The sequence below is a fragment of the Nuphar pumila genome, chromosome 6, assembly GCF_984573655.1.
Source record: "Nuphar pumila chromosome 6, dmNupPumi1.hap1.1, whole genome shotgun sequence".
Taxonomy (NCBI): domain Eukaryota; kingdom Viridiplantae; phylum Streptophyta; class Magnoliopsida; order Nymphaeales; family Nymphaeaceae; genus Nuphar; species Nuphar pumila.
Window position 1 is genome coordinate 107938120 of NC_143254.1, and position 19089 is coordinate 107957208.

Sequence of the window (19089 nt, forward strand, 5' to 3'; positions counted from 1 at the left end):
GCGGTAAAAACACACAATTTCTCCTGATCAAATAACTACATAGGGACAGATGGTGAAACTTGAACAAAATGGCCAAATGACTGATAAATGACTAATAGTTACCTCTAAGAACCAAATAGCAACTACACCATTCACCAATTTTGGGCGCTGTAGTTCCAGAGTTCAGATTGGTAAATTCAAGAACTTATATAAAGTTCAGTCCAAGGCTAGCATCATTCTCAAGAAACTAATGAGAATCTAAATAGTCAGCCAACCCTAATTTAAACTCTGGGTTTAGAAATTTTTCACCCATGGGATTGTTCAAAAGAAATATTTACGTGATACAGATAAAGCGCCTTTCATATTGAGACATTATTTTAAACAAATTTTGAGCATATGTGACTTTTCCTGAAGTGTTGACGGGAAAGCAATAAATCGCCCGACCAACACAAGAAAATTAACTATGTTGAAAAAGAGGTTAACCAGCAAAGAGACGATCTAGACCAAAAACAACCTGGTATATAATTTGACAACACAAGTTACTTATAAGGTGTATCCCATCATCTTATAGTCACCCAATTCTATGGGTTGAAGTGTAATGAAATGGTGGTCTTCCACAAATGCACGAAAAACTCACAAAAGGTGTCTATTGGAGACACTACAAGCATAACCCAATAAAGGGTATAAATGAAAGAACACTCTAAAATAATAATATTTTATTTCATACACAAAATGCTTAAGACACATTGATACAAGAGTGAGGGGAATGACCCCTATTTATACACATTTGAGAAGAGGAGGAGGAGAGCTCATTTAGAGCTCTTGATAGAGTAAGTCCAACGGTTCTAAATATAGCCGTTGGACCCAGGGTCCAACGACTATGAGCTAGTCAAGTCCTAGTTGGGACTTGACTAGTTTATTAAATCTAGTTCTAATTGAACTAGATAATAAAAAACAAAAAATAAATAAAAGAAAAATATAAAATATATATATAATAATATATTATAATAATATATTATAATAATATTATTATATATATTACATTTTAACACTCTTCCTTAAACTTACGGTACAATGAGAGAAAGTTTGTTTAAGAGAGTGAAATCTGGGAGCCGAGAGAGGTTTGGTGAAGAAGTCAGATAATTGATACTCTAATGTAACATATGGCAGATTAATGGTCCAACATAGATATTCCTCTTTGACGCAGTGACAGTCCATTTCAATATGTTTGGTGCGTTCGTGAAATGTTCGGTTGTTTGCAATATATATCGCACTCGTGTTGTCACAGCACATACGTGAAGCTTGTGTTGCTTCAACTCCCATGTCGGCAAACAAACGTCTAAGTCAAACTACTTCCATGGTCGTGGTTGTCATAACTCGGTATTCAGCTTCGGTGGACGAGAGAGACCTTCTGTTGCTTTTTGCATCTCCACGAAATTAAAAATTCACCTAAGAAAACACAAAAACCAGTGGTTTAGTGTCTGTTATTGAGATAACCTCCCCAATCACCATCAGTATATGCAATTAAATCTGGTGAGGAGGTAGAAGACAAGAAAAGTCCTCGTGAAAGAGAGGACTTAATGTATCTAATAATACACAGAACGGCTCTCATGTAGACAGTGGTGGGAGCATGTTGAAACTGGTTGGCTGTGTGTACAATGTGTGTTATGTCTAGTCTGGTAATGAAAAGATAGGAAAGTGCTTCGATAAGTTGTCTGAAAGGAGTGTGATCTTAAAGAGGTTCTCCATCATCAATTTTCATCTTAATGTTTACAACTTCTAGAGTGTTCATTTTCTTATCATCTGTAATTTCAAACCTTGAAACAATATCAAAAGCAAATTTAGATTGAGACATTAAATACCTACGAGGGGAATAAGCAACTTCAATTCATAAAAAATATCTTAATAAACCTAAATCAATCATTTCAAAATGAGTTTTAAGAAGTTTTTTTATGTTTTCAACTCCCTGTTTATCTCCTTTAGTGATGATTATGTCATCCACATAGAGAAGAAGCACTATAATCCCTGCATCAAAATTCTTAATAAACAAAACAGTGTCAGTCAAAAAGGATTGAAAACCGATATCAAGAATAACATGACTAAACCTATCGTAACCGATATCAAGAATAACATGACTAAACCTATTATAACTGATATCAAGCATAACATGACTAAACTTATCATACCAAGCTTTTGGCACTTGTTTAAGGCCATAAAGAGTTTTTTCTAAATGAAGAGCTTTACCCTTCGGAAGACTAATATCAGGTGAGGCTTCCATGTACACTTCTTCAATTAGATTTTCATTCAAAAATACATTTTTGACATCCATCTAAAATATAAGCTATTTTCTAATGAAAGCCAAGGCAATTAAGGTTCTGACAGTAGTCATATGAGCAATGGGGGCAAAGGTTTCTTCGTAATCGATGTCATATTCTTAGGCATAGCCTTTAGCAACTAGTCGAGCTTTATATCTTTCAAGAGTTTCATCACTCTTTGTTTTGACTTTGTAAACTCATCGACAGCCTATAGGTTTCTTACCTAGGGGAATATCTTGAATAGTTCAAGTGGAAACCTTTTTAAGTGCATCTAACTCAGTTTTCATAGCTTCTACACATTCTACATGATTTTTGGCTTGAGAGTATGATGATGGTTCAACATATGAGTGTATTAATGCAATAACGGCCTTATATGTGGCTGAAAAGGATTCGTATGACACAAATTTTTCAAGAGACCTCGAAACCCGGGATGACCTTCTGGTTGGTACTTCAGAATATTTTTCTAGTGCACATGGAAGATTTGAGTCTCTTCGTCTCGAATATTGTAAACTAACCTCCCTATGGATTTGCTTTTCATTGTCATCATTGTGTTCAAGATCAAATATACTTTGATCATCGCCAAAGTCACATTCAAGATCACATTCATTAGGTTTTGAGGTCAAATCTATTAGGAAAGAAGATTTAGTGAAGTAAAGATACATTTCTTAATACATATTATTTTTTCATTTTGAAAATCAAAACACCTATAGCCATTTTGATTATAAGGCACAGGGAATCGCACGATGAGAGAGTTTATCATTTTTGTTAGTGAAAACAAAGCACTTGCATCCAAACACTCTTAATCTAGAATAATCCGGAGAAAGATTCGCACGTTTTTCAATTGGAGTTATATTTTTCAAAGAGGAAGATGGCATTTGATTAATAAGATAGGTAGCAGTTAGGACAACTTCTGCCCAAAATTCCTTTGAAACATGATTTGCTATTAATAAAGTCCTAGTTGTTTTCATGATGTATCGATGTTTACGTTCGGCCAGTCCATTTTGTTGCGGTGTGTATGGACAAGACCTTTGATATGTAATGTCATGCAAATTGAGTTAGTTTTTGAATTCTTTGGACATAAATTCTCCTCCTGAATCTGTGCAAAAAATGGATATATCATTTTTAAATTTGTTTTTAAATATGTTATGAAATGTTTGAAAGTATGAAATGTTTGGAAGTACGAAAAGACTTTCAATTTATGTTTAAGGAAGTAAATCCAAGTATGCCTAGAAAAATCATCGACAAAATGACATAATATGCAAATCTACCTTTCGAAACAATTGGTGCAGGACCCCAAACATCTGAATGTACTAATTCAAATAGTCTGGAAGAAACAAAGATTTTATCATAAAATGGTAATTTTTTCATTTTGCCAAGAATACAATCTTTACAAGTGAAATTTTCAGAATTACAAAATTTTCTTAAACTAGGAAAATGTTAGATTTTGGCCATATGAGGATAACCAACTCTTTTGTGGCACAAATCGAGCTCTATTTTCTTAATATTATAACAGAAAACATTCTCAGGCAATTCCAAAAAATCCATGTAATAGAGTCCTCATTCTATATGGCCTTCCCCAATTAGCTTCCCTGACTGTTAATCTTGTACCCAACTATGTCACATGGGTGCGGGTGCGACACGGGTGCGGCGCAATTTTAAAAATTTTGGACACGGGGACTCGGCTATATATATATATATATATATATATATATATATATATATATATATATATATATATATATATATATATATATATATATATATATATATATATATATATATATCCTGTGTGCATATATGTGGATATTGTCCTCTAAAGTTTGGCACCAGCATGAGTGTTTTTATAAACATTGCAAATTGTACTTTTGCCCTTGCAGAAAGAGGGGTCCGAGGGGTCCCCCCGGCGCGGGTCTGGGGCTTATGTTTAAGGCTTCGTTGCAAAAAATGTACATACTACCAAGAAAAGAAAAAGATAAAAATGTCAAAATTTCTCAAAAAATTTGTCTGCACATAATTATGATGGTTATTTGTAGTGAACCATCCTTGACATGCATGGGCAGGGATCTTGCACCCAATTTGACAGGACAAGGAATCACATAATGAAGACTTTCAATTCCAGAAATCCCACCATAACAAAATCTTAACATAAAGTCCTTAATTTAAGAGAACTACTAAAAGGACCAACAGAGACTCCAGTTATTCTAGCAACATTTAACACAAAATGAGAGTAGCTTAAGAAAACCCAGTTCAACCAGAATAAGCGATGACTCAGAAGCCCCAGAATTGATTTTTTTTCTACCTTAAAATGGACAATTTTTGGACTCGGTCAACGTTGACCGAGTCCAAAAAAGGACGGACTCGGCCTCGACTCGTTGACCGAGTCCGACTCGGCGTTGACTGAGTCCGACTCGACGTTGACCGAGTCTGGGCCGAGTCCGAAGCCGCACCCGTGTCGGGGCATGTCGACTCGGGTGCGGCGCCTCCCTAACCGAGTTCGTGTGACATAGGTACCCAACAACCATGAGAAGAAAATGAGACATTACATCCGTAATCAGATATTTGAAAAACAGACAAAAGATTTAAATGTAGATTAGGAATATATCTAACTTCTGGAATAAAAATTTTCTTAGTTTTATGGATCTTTTCAAATTTTCTTAGTTTTATGGACTTTTTCAAAAAAAATTATTCCTTCTATTTCAAAAAAGGTTTCATAAGTTGTAAAAACTTTTAACACGACTTATTTTTGAAACATTCAGATAAGCTATCGTCATTTGGAGTCATGTGAAAAGAAGCACTAGAGTCAAGAAGCCAAGGAAAGTTACCTGGTTCGGAGAATGATGAAACAACTGCTCCAGTTGAAGCTTCAAACGAGGAGAAAGCTCCTTTGAGAAGGGGTTGGAGAATCTCCATAAATTGAGCTATAGAAACCGATGCATCTTGATTTTTGGATTTCAATCCAACAGACGCAACTTTATTTTCTTATTTCCCTCTTAGCTTTCTTAGTTTAGGACATTGAGGCCTATAGTGACCTGGTTCATGACAATGGTGGCAAATGACTTTTCTCTTGTCAAAGTCACCATTTGTCTATTGAAATAAGGTGGCCTATAAAAGCATACGTGGTTACCCGGTCTAAACACAGCTAGAACGGAATCATCTTTCAGTTTTGGAGTATTCTTTCTAAGTCTGTTTTACTCCATAGTCGGCTCCGCTATAGTATCAACGATAGAGAGAACTTTTCCTCGATAAAGAAGAGTCGATTTAGTTGACTCAACTTTCGGTCTTAAACCATTTATAAATTGATAAAAATACTTCATATCAAGTTGTTTTTAACGGAGCTCAATGTCTTTGGGACAATGGCATTTTGACTCTAAAAGAGTCAATTCATCTCAAAGTTCGAACAACTCATTGCAATATTCTCTAATAGTTTTATTCTATTAAATCATTGTCTGGACCTTATCTTGCAAATTGCACACGTGCAATATCTTTAAGAGAATACATATTTTTAAGGTATTCCCAAGCTTTATTAGCATGCTCAAACTTAGGAGCATTTCTTAATGTCAACGCTATTAATTAGCTATGACATAATTTTGGTGTGCCATATCTCTTAAATTGTAGTACCAAATCATTGTAATTCTATATATATTTTATATATATATATATATATTTATTTATTTATTTCTTGTAATAATCGTAGGGATATTTTAGTCTTTTTGCGCATATTCACATTATTGAATATGTTGTAATTTTTTTTCCTTTTTAATTTTAGGTTTTCGTGTACCTTTGAGGGGGACATCTTCTAGTCGTTGGCCCCTCCAACGACTAGAAGTGGAGCCCCTCCAAGGTCTCCACTTCTTTATTTAAAGAGGTTCTCCCCTTGTGTATTTTCATGGCTTTGTAAAGTTTTTCCATTTCTTTTATGCTATGTCACAGGGATTCGGCTAGCAGGGTGCCGCACCCGCGTCGACGCGACTCGACGCGGGTGCGTGTGCGGGTGCGGCACCGGGTGCGGTCAACCCTATCCTGGGTGCGTTGACCGCACCCAGGATCATTTTGGTCCATTCTTGTTTTGGATTTATTTTTTTTTAAAAAAAATTGCCCAAATGGGCTGCGAAATTTTTTTTTAAAAAAGTAATGCTGACAGCAGCAGCAGCTGTCAGAACAGCTGCAGCAGTCTGCTGACAGCAGCTGCTGACAGCTGCTGTCAGCCGCATCAGTTGTCTGTCAGCTGACAGAGCTGCTGACCCCCTTGATATATATATATATATATATATATATATATATATATATATATATATATATATATATATATATATATATATATATATATATATATTTTACACTTTTGCCCCTGCCGCACCCCCGCACCCGGGTTTTTTGGAAGTGCCGAATCCCCGCACCCGAACCCGCACCCGCACCCGCGCCCGCACCCATGTGACATAGCTTTTATGCCTTAGTGCATTTGTGAGATATTGTGGGTTGTGCCTTTATGCACAAGTGTTCTAAGAGTTCTTATTGTGCATTTGTGCACATGTTTTTCAACAAGAACATTGTGTCTTGATTGTAGTGTCCCTTTTTAAGATACTTTTACATGGTATCAGAGCAAGGTTGAAAAAAGAAGATTGTGTGGTTTCTCATTTTTTTTAGTGCCTCAAAAAATGTGCCCTCAAATTTTTTTGTGATTGGCGTGGATTCTTCTCTTCATCCAATATTTTAGAAGCCGCTTTCACCAAGAAAGATCTAAAATTCTTTTGTGTTACGTATCTCTTTCTCTCATTTCTCCTCTTTAATGGGTGAAAAAGACTCACATTTCTCTCTTGGTTTTAAACTTAATGGCTCCAATTATCATGTTTGGGCCGGAAACATGGAGGCCCATATTAAAGGAAAAGGGCTTTGAGGCTATGTCCAAGGTTCGATTCCGAAACCGGAGCCTAAAAGCACATTGATGAAAAAAGGAGAAATAAAGATCCTTGAAGGAGAAGAAAGAGCCAAGGCTCTTGAAGACTATAGTAAGAGACATGAAGAATGGGCGATGAAGAATTTCAAAATCCTATCATGAATCTTCTCATCCGTTGAGACAAGGATTAATGCCAACATCATCAAGTTCAAGAAAGCCTCTCAAGCGTGAGAATACCTTGAAAAGATGTACACAAGAAGGGATTTGTCCCACAAGTATTATCTTCAAAAAAGGGCCTTGACTCTTCAACAAAACGAAATGACTATTAGAGAGTATTTCGCGGAATTATCTTCTATTTGGGATGAGCTTGCTATGCTTGAGCCCAAATGGAGTAGAGAGGCTATTGAACTTAGGCATAAACAACTTGAGGAGGATCGTTTTTTTAACTTTTTGAATGGGCTTAGACCCGAATATGAACAAATTCGATCCTCCCTTCTAGCCTCTTTCACTTCTCTCTCTCTTGAAGATGTAATTACAAAACTAAGTGGGGAAAAGACTCGTATGAGTATAAGCAAAGATAACCCAAGTGTTCTAGCAACACCTTCCAACCATGAAGAAAGTGAAGGTGTTAATGTCATCTCAAGACCGGAAAACAACTTAAGAACCTACAAACCTCCCCGCTTCAAGAATCAAAGCCAAGGAGCAAGTGGTCAAGGCGAAAAGAGAGATTATAGCAAGCTTGTGTGCCACTTTTGTAAGGAACCGGGGCACATCAAACCGATTTGTCCAAAATAGAAGAAGTTGCTAGCTATGGCTACCACATCTCAACCTCAAAAGGAAGAGTGCTCGTCATCTTCAAATGAAGCTCTCTCGTTACAACAAATTGTGGCTGCACTTCAACCTCTTCTCAAGGGGGCAATTTTCGGAGTCGATGGCGTCAACCTCTTAGCCTCCCGGTAAGACCTCTTGGCTCTTAGATTCGGGTGCTTTATTTCATATGTCCCCAAGTATTAGTACATTTTCCGAATACTCAAACAATCTCTTTTCATCCTTTGTTTCAACCGCGGATGGAACTTCTCTTGAAGTAAAAGAAATTGAAAATTTTGAAAAATAAGGGTTCTTTATCCCAAAAATTAGATTTATACCAAAACTAAATTTAAACTTGCTTTCGGTTTCTTAACTCTCAGATCATGGGTGTGATATAAATTTTTCGTCTAATAAATGTTGGATACAAGATCGCCGGTCCGGGAGGTTGATTGGGGAAGGCGCTAGGAAGGGAGAGCTATACTATGTCGATTCCCTTCAAATTTCAAAGAACCCTTTTTGTAATGTTGTCCAACAAAAATATATTAATGTATGACGCAAGAGACTTGGACATCCAAATGTTGTAAAAATTTCATATTTACCTTTTGTTAAACACCTATGTAAAAGTGATTTCACTTGCAACGATTGTATTCTTGGGAAAATGAAAAAATTACCTTTTTGTCAAAGATCTATGTTTACAACAAGACCTTTTGAAATTGTCCATTCAGATGTATGAGGATCGGCAACAATTTTATCAAAAGGAGATTTTTTGTATTATGTAATCTTTGTTGACGACTACACAAGATATTGTTGGATATTTTTTCTTAAGCACAAATATGAAGTTTTTTCGGCTTTCAAAACCTATCATATGATGATTAAAAATCAATTTAATGGGAACTTAAAAATCTTTAGAACTAATTTTGGGGGAGAATATCTTTCAAGTAAATTCAAAAATTATCTTGAAAGTCATGGTATTCTTCACCAAAGATCTTGTCCGAAAACTCCTCAACAAAATGGATTAGCCGAAAGAAAGCATAGACATATCATAGAGACAATTCGAACCCTTCTAATTTCTCAAAACATCCTGAAAGGTTTTTGGGCCGAAGCTGCTTTAACATCAGTCTACCTTATAAATTGGCTACCATTTAAAAATTTAAACAAAATCTCGCCTTTTGAAATGTTGTATAGCAAAGAACCTGACTATAGTCGGTTGAGAATTTTCGATTGCAAATGCTTTGTTCTTACTGACAAGAACGACAAGCTCTCACCAAAAGCCATTATATGTGCTTTCCTTGGATACTCCGAAACCTAAAAAGGGTTTTGATGTTATGATGTTAAGAATGACATGTTATATGTTTCTAGAAATGTGAGTTTTCTGAAAAATGTTAATGGTTTTGAAATAAGTGAACATTATAAAGAAAATATGGATTATTCCTTCTTATTTGAGCTATTAGCTAAAAATGATGGTAGTGATGATGAACTCACTCATAATGAGGCTAGTGATAATGAAGATGAGGAAAATATTTCCTTTCATTCATCTACCTATCAACATAGTGATGAAAGAGCATCAAGAGATCCTATAACATATTCTCGTACAGATAGAAGCAGTTTTAGAAGTGCAATCGAAAAATACAGTAAACCTAGTGGCTCCACTTCAACAAATAAAGAAAACCTACAAAGAACTAAGAGAAATAGAAAGGTACCTTCTAGGTTCATCTCATACGATTCTTTTACACCTAAACATAGAGCTTGTCTAAGTACCATTCACTCCTATGTAGAACCCAGAAACTTCGAATAAGCCAAAAAGAATGATGAATAGTTAAAAGCGATGGATTGTAAACTTAGAGCGCTCAACAAAGCTAAAACTTGGGAATTCCAAGATCTTCCCAAAGGTAAGAAAACAACAGGGTGTAGATGGGTATTTAAGGTAAAAACTAAGAATGACAGATCTCTTGAGAGATAAAGTTCGACTAGTTGCTAAAGGACATAGTCAAGAATACAGGATTGACTATGAAGAAACATTTGCCCTTGTGACCTGAATGGTCACTGTCAGATGCCTCATCATTGTTGCTTCAATTAACAAATGGAACATCTATCAAATGTATGTTAAAAATGCTTTTTTTAAATGGTGATTTAAATGAAGAAGTGTATATCAATGTTCCGCCAGGTATGGAGACTCTCAAAGAAAAGGTGCTTTGTCTTCGAAAAGCACTTTATGGTCTTAAATAAGCCCCCAAAGACTCCCAAAGAAAAGGTGGTTTGTCTTCGAAAAGCACTTTATGGTCTTAAATAAGCCTCCAAGGCTTGGTATGATAGATTTAATTCTGTAATGTTAGAAAATGGATTGTCATCTTGTTTCATTGACACTGCTTTTTTTGCTAGAAAAACCAATGCAGGGATAGTAATATTGCTTTTATATGTGGATGATATGCTAATAACTGAAAGTAATACTAAAGGAGTTAAAAGCATTAAAACAATTTTAAAGGATAAATTTGAGATATCTGACTTGGGATTTCTAACCTATTTTTTGGGTATTGAAGTGACATACTCTCATAGAGGGTATTTTTTATCTCAAACTAAGCTTGCCTCTGAGATTCTTGACATGTCAGGTATTACAAATGATAAAATTTGTGAAACTCCTGCTATAGTAGAAGCCAAAATGAAAATTGATGATGGCAATCCCTTCACAGATCTCACTCCCTACAGACAGCTTGTGGGATCGTTGATGTATCTAAGTATTACTAGACCAGATATTTCTCATGCAGTTCATACTGCAAGCCAGTTTCAACATGCACCAACATCTGTTCACATGAGTGTTATTTTACGGATCATCAGATACATAAACGGTACATTAAATAAGAGAGTATTCTTATCCTCTTCTTCTGAATTCAAATTAATTTATTATACTGACTCAGACTGAGGAGGTGACCCAAATAACCGTCACTCCAGCACTGGTTTTTGTGTGTTTTTAGGAGACTCGTTGATCTCATAGAGATGTAAGAAGCAGCAAAAAGTGTCTTTATCCTCTACCGAAGCTGAATATCGAGTTATGGCAACTACTACTATGAAAATTGTATGAATTCACCAGCTATTAGAAGACATGGGGATCAATGTAGAAGGGCCTACCAAGATATTCTGTGATAACAAGAGTGCAATTTATATTGCCAAAAATCATACATTTCATGAGCGGACTAAACACATTGAGATGGATTGTCACTATGTTCGAGAAGTATATCTTAAAGGAGTCATAGATCTTTCGTATGTAACCTCTGAATATCAGTTGGCAGATTTCTTCACCAAAGCATTGTGTTCTCCGTGGTTCAACTTTCTTCTTAGCAAACTTTCGGTCATCATGCCCTAAGTTTGAGGGGAATGTTAAATTGTAACACCAAATCATTGTAATTCTATATATATTTTATATATATATAGGAAGATACATACATATATATATATTGTAATAGTCATAGGGGTATTTTAGTCTTTTTGTGCATATTCATATTATTGAATATGTTTAATTATTTTCTTTTTCTTATTTTATTTTATTTTATTTTCTTTTTAATTTTAGGTTTTCATGTACCTTGGGGAGGGCATCTTCTAGTCATTGGGCCCCTCCAACGGTCACATTTGTGACCATTGGAGGGGCTCCAACGACTAGAAGTGGAGCCCCTCCAAGGTCTCCACTTCTTTATTTAAATGGGTTCTCCCCTTGTGTATTTTCATGGCTTTGAGACAAAGCCCAAGCATTATCTAATAAAGTTTTCCCATTTCTTTTATGCCTTAGTGCATATTGTGGGTTGTGCCTTTGTGCACAAGTGTTCTAAGAGTTCTTATTGTGCATTTGTGCACACATTTTTCATCAAGAACATTGTGTCTTGATTGTAGTGTCATTTTTTAAGGCACTTTTATACTATCCTTCATTCTTTTCACTTCTTCTCATAGGTCGCCATGGCTTTATTCTTTTTTCCTTCCGATAAAGGCATTTTTTTATCATTCTCAATCTTTGTGAGAACTATTTTAGGTTCCGAATTGGAACCATAAACCATGCCCCACAACCTTTTTCCCCAAATGTGGTGCTTCATGATCGAAGCCCACATTACATAATTAGTGTCATTTAGTTTCATGGGCATGATGGTGATCTTATCATTGTCATCCATCTTTTACGGGGGTAAGAGAAGGAAAAAAGAGAGGTAAGAGAAGAAAGGAAAGCAAAAGAGAGGAGAAAGAAAATAAGTACAAATACAAGTTTCATAGCTAATCTTTCCACCAAGCGCTTTCCTTCTTCAAAAAGGGTCACTTGAACCACGAACAAGAGAACGAATCACTCTTTGTAAAGAAGGCAGGAAAAACGAGGTGAGAATTCTCCAAGATCAATAAATCTTCAAGGCTATGATACCATGTAATGAAATGGTGGTCTTCCACAAATGCACGAAAAACTCACAAAAGGTGTCTATTGGAGACACTACCAGCATAACCCATGAAAGGGTATAAATGGAAGAACACTCTAAAATAATAATATTTTATTTCATACACAAAATGCTTAAGAAGCATTGATACAAGAGTGAGGGGAATGACCCCTATTTATACACATTTGAGAAGAGGAGGAGAGCTCATTTAGAGCTCCCCATAGAGTCGTTGGACCCTCTAAATATAGTCGTTGGACTAGGGTCCAACTACTATGAGCTAGTCAAGTCCTAGTTTGGACTTGACCAGTTTATTAAATCTAGTTCTAATTGAACTAGATAATAAAAAACAGAAAATAAATAAAAGAAAATTACAAAAAATTATATATATATATATATATATAAAATAATAATATAATATAATATAATATATATTACATTTTACATTTTAACATGAAGTACATTGATTGTTTTCTAGAAATAAATTGAAAACCATGGTTGGTTATATCATCAAGAATATTTTTCAAGTGGTTTACAAACTGGATAAATACTTTTTAATTTGCTGGTTCCAAATGTGATTAATTACCATGGTCCCTGTAGCAGAGCTGCAATCAAACAAACTCAATGTCATGGACGTGCAAAACCAACAAAAAACAGACGTTTGCTCCAATATTGAGTTATAAACACTAATAACATTTATAATTTAAAAAAGAAAAACTGTGGTAGCATTTGAAGTGGTAATAGGGTAAAGAACAAACCTGATTTACTTGATCAAGCTTGCTAATAATATTCAGCCTCACATCAGGAAGTTCATCCTTCAGTAGGGAAAGAAAGATTGGAAGAAGTTGCTCAATGGTTGTATCCTGCATACAACAATCAAGATAAAAGTTAGACAGTGATCATGAGTACTCATTGTTAAGTGTCTAGGAGTACAGATACAATATACTTGATACACTGCACTTGCTGGTAAATGATTCCATACTGAAAGCTTACTCTCTAGTACTTTTGCATTTATGCAAAATGATCAGTAATGGTGTAATGGTATGTTTGGGTTCGGTAGATGTCCATATCAGTTAGTCGCTTATTATGAAAATAAACAAATAAACATGTGGAAGAATAGATAATCCACAAAAACTCACCTTCCCTAAAACCGGTGTCATTCCCATTATGACTGATGCTAAAGCAGAACGCACATGCTGAGAAGAATCTGATGACAACTCCTGAAAAAGACTTCAACATTTAGTCCCAAAAGGAATTAAATAAGGTTACTGGACCATATATTCTTAATCATAAAACTTGGGCTGTGTGTGCTTGGGCAGGAGAGAGAGTAGCCATAGTAATGGCATGATAACAGATGACAGATTATAAAAGTCAAGCAGTCACTACTGATACAGAAAAAAAGTGTTTTTTTTAATTAACAGAAATGTTGTTGCAATGTCAGGACCCATTTTTCGAAATTAAGTTTAACAGGTTATTCACAGAATCAGTTTCACTTGCATGCACGCATTGTATGTCAGCGTGTGCATTTGCATGTGTAAAAAAGTGGAACGACAGACAAACAACACAGCCAAAAGAACCCAATGAAGCATAAGGCCAACACCTTGACACAAGGAAGAATGTGCTGAATAGCAAGTTGTGGGTTCAATATTCTGCAAAACTTGGTCACTTTTCCTGCAGCTGCAATACGCACTTCTGCCTCATTATCTCGTAGAAGTCGGACATATGCAGGCACCAGGTCCATCCTGAAAAGGCAAAGCACTAGAATCAGCTACACTTACAGAAAAAGGATGTCCATGTCTAAAACTCACAAAGACTCAATCCACAATCATAGTAACAAACGTCATGACATTGTCAAACTATCGAGAATATCTCATCTTGCCAAACATTGATCCATCAATAGTATCAACAATAAGATGGGCAGAAAATCTTAGGAAGAAGCAAAAAAAAAAAAAACAATAAAATCAAGATCATAGAAAATGGACCATGGAAACAAATTGCTTGACTTGAGCATCTACAGTATAAGAGATCCTTTAAATAAAATCTCACAAAAAACAAAGCCTGCAAGATATTCCATGAAAAAACAAAGCAGGCTTGAAGAGAAGATTAAGTTCCAAAAAAAAATATCAGTTACCGCAAATATCGAACAACAGTTCAATATTACCTAGTGGGCTCAGGACCAACAGCTTCACAAAGCTCATATAATTGATTTGTAACCATATAACGAACACGCCAAGACTTATCCTGCACAGACACTAATAGGATTCAGCCTGGATAAACATTTTAGTGGACACCAAAACATAAAGAGTATCCTTGGAACAATTCTAAGAATCTGAAATAATCATGCAAGAAACAGAGTTGCAGCCGAAGCAAAAACTAGTACTACTAGAAAAACTTGCCTCAGTAAAATACCACAGATGAACAAGCCTCTCAGTGATTGTAGAGGAAAATGACACCAATCATAAAATATAGCAAGACTCAACCTATGTCACAGGGACTTGCCAAAGAGCCCGCCGCTCTTGCGTCAACGCGGGTGTGGCACCTGGTGCAGCAAAATTCATGTTTTGCAGAACCAGGTGCGCTCAACCTGCACCGAGGGTTATATGTGTCCAAAATGGACTCCGTTTTGGTTCACTTTTAAAAAAAAATTAGCATGGGGTGGGGGGGTTAGGGCACAACTCCTCCCCCAACCAAACAACCCCTCCTCATCATTGTTGCCCTACCCGACTCCTCCTCTTCCGATGGTGGCGACGACGGTCTCTCTCTCTCTCTCTCTCTCTCTCTCTCTCTCTCTCTCTCTCTCTCTCTCTCTCTCTCTCTTCTTCCTTCTCCACCTCATCCTCATCCTCTCTTTCTTCTTCTTCCTTCTCCACCTCCTCCTCCTCCTCTGTTTCTTATTCTTCCTTCTCCTTCTCCTCCTGTCTTTCTTCTTCCTTCTCATCCTCTCTCTGCTGCCGCCTCCTCTCTTTCTTCTTCCTTCTCCTCCTCTTCTTTTTCTTCTTACTTCTCTTTCTTCCTCCTCCTCCCCTTTTTGGTGCAAGGGCCAACTCAATTCTGGTGAACCCAAGCCTGTGTTCAGTAGAACCGAACCCAAGTTTGGGTTGGTTCTGCTGAACCCAAGCCTGTGTTCAGTAGAACCGAACCCAAGTTTGGGTTGGGTTCTAAGTTCGGCCAGTTTTTTTATAAATTTTATTTCAATAAAAAAAATTATTTTTTTGGTTAAAAGGACAAAAATGATGAATTTATGCATGATGAATGGTAGATTGTTAATTTGATTTATTGCATGAATTTATGCATGATGAATTGATGATATGATAATTGTTTTTATTTTATTAGCATTAACTTGAAATTGTTAAAATATATATATACCCTCTCCGCACCCCACACCCAAGTTTTTTAAAGTGCCGCACCCGCATCCGCCCTATGTGACATAGAACTCAACTAATATGAGACCGATTCAAATACACGTGTATATGATTTTCATGCCACATACCCACATTTGAAGTGCTAAATGAAGTTTGTATATGGAACAAAAGGAACAATCAATGCAAAGAAGCCAAGGGGAAAAAAGCAACAATGTCCAGAAACTCTTCCCTAATTAATTCATCCAAAATCATATTGCTTGCTATAGATAAAAACCAAAGAAGACCGATGCACGGTCATAAGAAATCCATACACCCAAAATAACATGGCAAGCTTAAAATCCTCTACGCAAAACCATCAGTTAAAAACAGTAATAATGTGTTAGGAACCTAATTTCACATCAATTTGGCACATATTCAGAAATTGACACATTTGAAAGAAAACCAAAGGTCATTCACAGGATTTCCAGCCTACCAAGATAATTCATGGATAATTGTAGACTACACCATGACATGGATGGAAAAGATGGTTTTTTAATAAAAATCTCCACAATACAACTGCCAATTTATGACAGCAAGTTTATGTTAAGCATCAGTCTGTGACATCATACAAAGAAATTGACAGCACTGACTTGTATAAGAAACAAGTTCATAAAAAGAAAAGAATAAAAAATTCACTTCCTGCAAACACAGACAAGCATGCAGCAAAAATAGAAATTCACATCAGGTGAATCTAAAGAACTTGCTTGAAATTCAAAAGAAAAAATTAAAAGCTCTTATGTCCACAAATTATAAAAAAGGCATTTATTCTTCGTACTGTGCTCTCCAACCTTTGGAAAGCGATACATTTACATGAAATCATGCTAGCAAATTTGTTTGCTGGCATACCTGGGAGAAGTTAACAATTACAGGCAGTATATGAGCCACACAATCTTGAGGCTCTAACAACTTTCCTAGTGCTGCACATCCTTCAACAGCCAACATGCGGACAGAATCTTGATCTGAAATGTCAAATACAATGAACATGAGAATATATTTGAGAATCCATTAAAAAAAATGAAAACAGAGTTTTAAATAAACAAATTAAAACAGTATATTCAAGGATACTCTGTGTATATCTTAGTACAATAATTCATCCAAATCTCACATATTAAAGTATTAAAATAAGAAAAACAATATAGCAGTTTTTTTTGGATCAAATGACTAAACTGTGCAAATATTTAAATGACAGACAAATGTTCTCTAGTAGGCATCAACAAGAATGTTCATACCGTCATGTGTAAGGTCCTCAAAAATCGGCATGATATCTTTCTTCAGGTGACTAGATTCAACAGTAGCAGCAAACTTTCCCAAGTTTGATGCAGCAGACCTTCTAACCATGGGCATATCATCTTGACACAACTGACTGTATATAGATCTTAGCTCTGCCTTCAACATTTCTGGGGCACTGGGATAAGCAATGTGAAATAATCCACATGATGAGACACGTGCAGTAAACCACTCACCAGCTGCTAGTCTCTGAACAGACAAAAATAATGCAAAGGTAAGAGTAATATCAGAAAAGCCAATGACTACGAAATTGCCCAACAAGGAATGACTGATAAACAACAACATAAGTGAAACTAAAAGGAAAAATAAACAATATGAGATAGTTCTTATGGAACAGATGGACAAAAAGAAAAAACTGATAACATGCATTAAAAAAAATATTTTCTTTTGGCAGTTTTATAATATTTAGTGAACATGTTAGGCTTTCTTTATAATCAAATGGCCCAGTCATAAAGTTCTAAAATTCAAATTCCAGGAAGATGGTGAAAGGATATTCATCAGGTCCGTGCATACTTACATATTACAAAAAAGTAATAGCAGCAGACTCACAGATCAAACTTGCCAAAATTGGGGAAATAATGAATGACTAGACAAGCTCTTGGCAATATGTTTTGCTTAAATGCATATATGCATGCAATTTATACGGGGACACTACCATTCACAGCCTTTAATAGATATTAACAAGTAAAATAAATTCCCTCCCTGATAAATTTCAAATACAATGGCAGAGCTTTACATTAGCCAACAGTACCAGGAATATAACTTCAAAAAAGTATGCACAGAAAAATAAAGTGGCTTGTACTTTTCAGAATTACTTAATTTCCTTAGGTGGTGACAATTGATCTACAAGGCCACTGAAGTAGTTTATGTTGACTTGTTAATGTCTGCTAAAGGTCATCTACATATGATGGAGATTAATAAGTGATAATGAACTGAAATATTTTAGGCCAAAATATATTCATGCCTTCAAGTACATTTGTGGAATAGTCTTTTAACACAAACAACCTTCGTGTACTTCTGCTAATTTTAACACAAACAACATAAAAGAAAAAGCGTGCAAGCATTTTTGTATGTGTGTGTATATACAATAGCATTCATGTACTAGTGAAGAAGGATGGTCGAAACTAATTTCCTACTGACCAACTGAAACAGATCCATCAAATTCAGGAAACCAAAGTAGGTACTACAATATCTTACCTTTACCATAGGAATAAACCAATCCACCAAATCATTTTCCTTCATCTGAGAACTAATTCGACATAATGACTCCACAGCCTTATCCCGTACACAAGTTTCCTCCACGGTGCATAAAGTTTCCAAAGGTGGGAGCAAAACATGAACATATTCTACCCCACCCACATAAGGAATAAACACACCCAATTCTTCTGCCATTGCGAGCAGCACCTCATCATCGTCGTCATTGTTCTCACTAAGAAAAGGAATCAACTCCTTCCTAGTTCTCTCCTCACCCAGAGCCCGAGCAATTGTAGACAACCTTCGGATGGAGTTCAGCCGCAACTGAATATCTTCATTTTTCAATTCATCTATCAATATAGCTATTGGATAGAGTGGCTCATCTACCATAGCCATTAAGTTTCCCAAATTGCCTGATAGCTGAAACAAACAATATAGTCTCTTCAAAATACAGAGAGTCCAAAGACCAACAACAACCAAGTCCATGGCTTCTAAGAAATAAAAATGATGATAAATCATAAAAAGAAAAGCAATATTCATAGCTTGCATGATTTGTCCACTAAACCGTATGCCAGTGCCACAATTTGAGAATTTTCATCTCCATTCTGCATCTGAATTCTACAACAACTGGGGAAAAAATTTGTTTGATTCTGTTCGAATATGGGTTTCATATTTCATGTGCTTCAAAAAACACAAATCTCAGTTCCATTTAGACTTTGTTTGGGAGCCTTGCATCAGAGGGCCCGGAGGTATATTGCGGAATCCCCAGCGCCCTCCACTGTTTGGGAAGTTTTTTTTTTCAAAACAGTGCGTTG

The 19089-nt window shown here is 36.0% G+C and overlaps 1 protein-coding gene across 1 annotated transcript in view; it reads right to left on the reverse strand.

Moving 5' to 3' along the window:
* The window catches only part of LOC149835610 (uncharacterized), a 30444-nt gene that overhangs the window by 10660 nt on the left and 695 nt on the right, over positions 1-19089 (reverse strand). The window contains exons 2-8 of the mRNA XM_090008629.1: positions 18278-18694; positions 17023-17269; positions 16640-16752; positions 14554-14633; positions 13993-14134; positions 13532-13612; positions 13151-13255 (exon numbers count right to left, since the gene is read on the reverse strand). Of these exons, the coding sequence (XP_089864755.1) occupies positions 13151-13255; positions 13532-13612; positions 13993-14134; positions 14554-14633; positions 16640-16752; positions 17023-17269; positions 18278-18670 (1161 nt within the window). The 5' untranslated portion in view covers positions 18671-18694. The remainder of the gene's footprint in view (positions 1-13150; positions 13256-13531; positions 13613-13992; positions 14135-14553; positions 14634-16639; positions 16753-17022; positions 17270-18277; positions 18695-19089) is intronic.